The following is a 5,927-nucleotide window of genomic DNA, read 5'->3' as shown; positions in this document are numbered from 1 at the left end:
TAGGCGGGGCGGGGCGGGGCGGGGCGGGGCGGGGCGGGGCGGGGCGGGGCGGGGCGGGGAAGGGACCGAGGGATCACGTGACCCCCCCCCCGCGGCTGTGCTGCTCGCACTGGGGCAGCTTTTGCCGCTCTGCTTCCCCGCCCCCAACGGCGCGGGAGGCGTGGCTTGCCGCCGGCGGCCAATGGGGAGGAGCGGTGGGCGGTGCCGAGGCCGAGAGTCAGCGATAAACCTCGTGCGTTGGCGCGTGCTGCGCGTTAGGGGGCGGAGCTTGGGGAAGTTAGCGGTCATGGTGCCGCGCAGGGTTAACGTACTTGTTGCTATCGGTGGTATTGTGCGAGAGGACAGGGAGCAGTGGCTGCTGGTTGCCCGTTTCTCATCCCTTCGTAGAAGGGGCCCAAATCCTCCCTGTGCGAGAGCCAGGCGCGTAATCACATTTAGCTCCCAAGTTTGCATTACCTGTTTGCCTGGGCCCTAGCGATAGCAGACAGGTATTTTGTTGGGGAAATGCTATCTCCCCTTAGTTTTAATGCTTGTTTTCACTTCCTGGTCGTTATGGCTGTGCTTTCTGGAATAATCCTGCCTGCAAGCAGTGCTAGTTGGCCTGCATAAACATATGTCACAAAAGTCAAACCAAGCCTTAGCTTTCAAATGTTTTTGTGTTTTTTTAAGCTTTTGTGTTACTTTTAGAGCTGTGTGTGTGAGATACTTGGAGTATAAAAACTCGCTGAAGTTTCCCTGCTGCCATAGCTCCAGGTATGCACTTCAGTGGTCGTGATGTCTGTATGTGTGCCGACTGCATTTGGGATAGCCAGTGCCTAGAGTACGGATAGTGGCTCCTATCTGGCATTGCTGTCTCTGTACCCAGTGTGACGGCAGCCAAGCAAGAGAATGAGGTCAGGGTTGGAAGCGCTCCTTACTGCAACGTACGCCCAGTTCCTTAGAAAGCCTGATGCAGCTTTGTGCCAAGTACTGCTAAACAAAGTCAGAGGAAGCAGAGGGAACCGAGGCCCTCGGAAAGGATTATCCCGGCTACGCGACAACCCAGGCACTGCGGCTGCTGCCCCGCAGCTGCCACCCCCCCGCCCCCCGCCTGGTCCCTCAGTGGCGGCCGAGGGGCTGCGGGGCCCCGGCGGCGCCCCCCGGGCCCCGGCGGGTTCGGGAGCCATCTTGTGAGCGGGTCCGCCGCCTCCCTCGCCCGGTGCCGGGCGGCGGTGACCGGCGGGTAGCCGCGGCGCCTCGGGGCGGAGGTGGGCGGCGCTCGATGAGGGCCGGCCCGGCGGGACTTGGCAGCCGCCCGCGGGCAGGGCCGAGAAGCCGGCGCGGTGGGGGAGGGTGGCTGGGTGGCGGCGGAGGAGGAGGGGAGCGGAGGCGGGGACGCAGCCGTCCCCGGCCCAGCCCAGCTCAGCGCCTTGCCCCGGCCGGACACGGCGCCCGGGGCGGAGATGGCGGACGAGCCTCAGAAGAAGCCGCACTTGTCGGCCCTGGTGGGGCACACCAACGGGCTCACCAAGCCCGCATCGCTCGCCGCCGCCGCCGCCGCCACCCGCGCCGCAGGAGGAGGAGGCGGAGGAGGCGGCGGCGGCGCGACCGCCTCCTCCAAGAAACTCGTGATCAAGAACTTCAGAGGTGGGTGCGGGGCCGCCGCGCCGGGGCCGCGGCCGCCGGCAGGTGCCCGCGCTGCCGCCCTGCCCTCTCCGACCTCTGTTTACCATGGTCCGGCCGCCTCCCCGCCCCTTGCCCGCGGTGCCTCCCCTCCCGCGGCGGCCGGGCCGGCGCCGGAGGGGCGACATGTCGCCGCCGGCGGGGGGGGGGGTGGTGGGCCGAGGCGGGAGGCCGCCCCCGGGCCGGTGGCCGCTTCTGGTGCCGTCGCCTGGAGTTGGGAGCTCGGTGGGAGCGGGCTGAGGCGCCGCGCTGGGAGGTCCAGGACGCAGATACGGGTTGGGGGGGAGGCGATGGTTTGCGCTGCTCAGAAGACAGGGAGAAAGCCACGTTAGTGTCACAGCTAACTGGACCAACGTAAGAGTTACCTTACTAAAAGTGAGGGGAAAGAAAAAATGAAAAACAAGGCTCTGGCTAAAGCACTGATTTTGTTCTGACGCTTCGCATATGTTTAACAACTTCGCCACCGGCTGTGCCAGCTGCCCTTCGCGGGCAGGGTGCGCGTTTGGGTGCGCAAGGGCCTGTCAGCTCGCTGCGTCAAAGCACCCGGGTGCCAGCGGGCAAGAGCCGTGCGGCTCTGCCATACCCACAGAACTGGTCACCTTATTATTATTATTGTTTCAAACTTACGTGATCAAGCAAAACACTACCCGGTGGAACTGCATAAAGCAGGTCGGAAAAGATTGCTACGAATAGCCGTTCCTTGGGTGGTTGGTTTTTGACTACTTGTATCTTTTTTTTCCCCCCACAGAAAGACCCAAATTACCAGATAATTATACTCAGGACACATGGCAAAAGCTTCATGAAGCGGTGGGAGCGATACAGAGTAGCATTTCTATTAAATACAACCTTGAAGAGCTCTACCAGGTAAGATGCATAGAGTTTTTAAAGTTTATTGTTACAGGCAGAAAATTAACTGCTTTGAGACTTTCACAGACCTACAGATTTAATATAATGTGTCTTGATTTGTTAAAAGTGGATTACATGTTCCAAACTGTTTTCTTGATGTTCTGTTTCTGGACTGTTGACACTTTTATAGAAGAGTGGCTCTCAGGTCCTGAGAGAACTACCAGGATCTGAGCTCACGTAAAAGCAAATTGTATTGGGAGAAATGGAAAGCTGTGTCTGGGCGTGGCTAAGATTTAAGTGTCAAGTCTCTCCCAAACTCTGCCTACTCAGGATACTGAAAATAGGATGTTATTCTCACTTGGTTATGCTGATGTATATTTTATGATGATTTCTCTTCCGTTTGTGCTTTAGTCTCTAGTGAATAGTAAATGTTAAAATAAATAATGTTTTTTATAATAATTAGCCTTCAGCATCAATACCTTTTGGGGAATTAAAGCTGAGTGGGCAACAAACTCTCAGTTTGCCTCTGGTTCAGCTTACTGTTATGTTTTCAAAAGAACCAGTGTCTAAAATTTTTCTGTTAAAATGGTGAAAAATTATTGCTGGAACATGTACATTGCTGGATAGTGGATAGGAAGGGTAAAAGAAAGAAATAGGCATGAGGCATTTCTTCCTTACCATTCATTTTCTCCATTTATACATGGTCTAGTTTTATGGGGTTTTAAATGTATGTGCTTTGAGATATGCAACTTTAGTAATTTTTTTTTACAATAATCATGTGGTTATCAGAAAACTGCCAATACTACAGATTCAGTTACATAGTTGAAGTTAATTATGAGGCTTTTGTGGGTGCAGGTGTGTGATCTGCAGATGTGGACTTCATTGTCAGATCAAGACTTAAGACATTAATATTCCTATAAAAATCTTCTAAACGTTCAGCAGAGGTGGGTTTGATGTTTGAAAAGTGTAGACTATGAAGGAGGAGAAATTCAGTCCACATTGGGTCCATGTTCAAAAAATCAGCATAAATTTGAGAGCTGGCTACACTTTTCTCTATGATTAGTTAAGGTATTTAATATGTGACTGTAAAATGACTGATTAAATAAATCCATATTAACTTCATATAACTTGGTGCTTTTAAATAGACAACCTGGTTGTGATTTGCTCATCTATTATTACTTAGAAGTTTGCAGAGTTTGAAATACATAACACATTTTATGGTTTTAAACTCGGCATTTGAAAAATTTTGCTTTTTCATGCCTAGCTAAGAACATGCAGATGCTTTGAATTTTACCTAACTTGTTTTCAGAAGCTCAGAAATGAGATTATAGTAATATGGGTATGAAATCATCAAGGTATAGACTTGAGTTCTGGCAGAAGAGGAAGAGAGAGATTACAGATAAACTATAAAGGGAAAACTCTATTTCTTGCTTTTTTCTGTTTGCATGCTCATTTGCAAAAACGGCACATTATAAGGCCAGTTCAATAATATGTCAAGTAGTGGTGCAAATCAGAAAGATTCCTGCACAGTAAGTAGTGGACGTGAGTGTATCTATGCATACATACTTACTCTTCTGCCAAAGGAAGAAAAGACCAAGTACAGCATCTGTTGGAAACCTGATCTGTGCTTACAGATCATTTTTAACAGCTTAATGGTGAGCACAGAGTCCACAGGGGAATATTTTCGTGTGTGTATCTGTTCCCTTTACTATCAGGGCTTTTTTGTGTGTGTTTTTAGCTGCCAGAGGAAGTGAGAGGCCTACAAGGCTCAAGTGTGGCAAGCAGGCTGGCCTACCAGCCTGCTTTTGCACTTCTTGATTTATCTATCTAATTTGGCATGGTGGCTGAAGAAAGAGTGAAGAACAATGACAAGGCTCTATGGGGTGTCTGAAGGATACTCCTTTCCAAGCGTTAGAAGCAGCATGAGATAAAGCTTGAAGGTGCATAGCAGGGATGTAGTCAGTGAGAAACTGGAGGGTGACAGTTAATTTTCTTCTACTAAAATAGAAATGATGCCTAGGGCTGGTGGTAGCTTGCAAAGATTTTCATGAAGGTAGCTTGTATTTGATCGGATAGAGAAAGTGGGGCAGTGTGAAGAAATGCCAAGTGAGGAATGAGTGATAAAAATGATGGAAAATGAAAATTACCTTTGCCAAAAGGTTATAAATAAATTGAAATGGGGTGACATTGTCTTTCTTGAGGATATAGAGTAGAAAGGAAAAAAGTCGTAGTAGTGAAGGAAAACAATGAGAGTCCTCACCAGACCTTTATTTGTATAGAAAGGCCATGTCTTGAACAGTATCATAAAATATGTGCAAAATGATTAGGTGTGGATACTGCTCATGTTAAAGTTGTCGTCTTACTTCATCTGTTCTGTTTCTTGGTGAAATTAAAAAATAACATAGGCACTATGTGATAGCTATTTTTTTTTAATATTGCATCAAAGTTGATGAAGCCATTAGTTGATATGCATTTAAATAAAATGTCATCAGTTAGGTTAGAATTACTCATGGGGAGATCTCTGGGAAGCAGATTCACTTTCTGTGTTTTGGAAGATAAACTCTTCAGGATGCAAGAACCTACAGAGGAAATGATATAATTAGTAGCAATTATTTGCATGCTAAAACACAAAAAGAGAAGACTCTGCTTGAAACAAGCCATTAAAGGAGTGATTTAAGATAGAACTTTTACTAGATTTGTGTAGTAGTCTGTGGTGTTTTCTGTGTCACATCACTGTAAATGTGACAATAACTGTAGCTGTTTTCCAAACTAATTGTTTGAAGGATGAATTAAAGTCAAATCAAACTCCTCCAGAAAGACAGATGGCAAAAAATCTGAATAAAATGAAAGTTGAAGAAGAAAGAAATTATTAGATCATATTACCACCACCTCCTTTCCCAAGAAAGCAGAAACATCTAGTTAGAGGAGGTACCAAGCTGATAAGGTGCTTAAGGCTGTTGTTTGAGGTACATTTTAAGTGGGTACTACTGCCTAAAGAGGTCCCCCTCACCTCTGCCTTGCCCCTGCCCATGCACTAGCAGAAGTGTTTGTGTGCTTTTACAGTGAAACAAAGTGATGAACCTTTACTGTTACTTTGACAAAGGCTTACATGCCAGCATTAGGCAGCATAACATTTCGCATTACATACAAGCAAAGAAATAAAATACTGTACCAAAAAAAGGTAAAATTTGAGGGAAGTTGATTGAAGACCAAGCCACTGGGAAAATGTTGAAAGTTTGTTCCACATTCATTGATGCTGTCACCAAATTCATCAACAAAATAGGACGCTATAAATCCTCTCAAGCAAAGTGGGTCAGTTTCAGTTGCCCAAATGAAATAGTGCTTTAAGTCTTATGCAATGTTCTCTTCAGTATCATCTTGTAGAATAAAGAAAGTTGAGGTGAAGTTAGAGACGGCTG

At 47.8% G+C, this 5,927-nt stretch overlaps 1 protein-coding gene across 1 annotated transcript in view; it reads left to right on the top strand.

Moving 5' to 3' along the window:
• The first annotated feature begins 1,310 nt into the window (after positions 1–1,310).
• The window catches only part of CUL4A (cullin 4A), a 43,515-nt gene continuing 38,898 nt past the window's right edge, over positions 1,311–5,927 (top strand). The window contains exons 1-2 of the mRNA XM_064503717.1: positions 1,311–1,626; positions 2,411–2,526. Of these exons, the coding sequence (XP_064359787.1) occupies positions 1,443–1,626; positions 2,411–2,526 (300 nt within the window). The 5' untranslated portion in view covers positions 1,311–1,442. The remainder of the gene's footprint in view (positions 1,627–2,410; positions 2,527–5,927) is intronic.

The sequence above is a fragment of the Dromaius novaehollandiae genome, chromosome 1, assembly GCF_036370855.1.
Source record: "Dromaius novaehollandiae isolate bDroNov1 chromosome 1, bDroNov1.hap1, whole genome shotgun sequence".
NCBI lineage: Eukaryota > Metazoa > Chordata > Aves > Casuariiformes > Dromaiidae > Dromaius > Dromaius novaehollandiae.
This window is presented reverse-complemented; position numbering and strand designations above follow the sequence as displayed.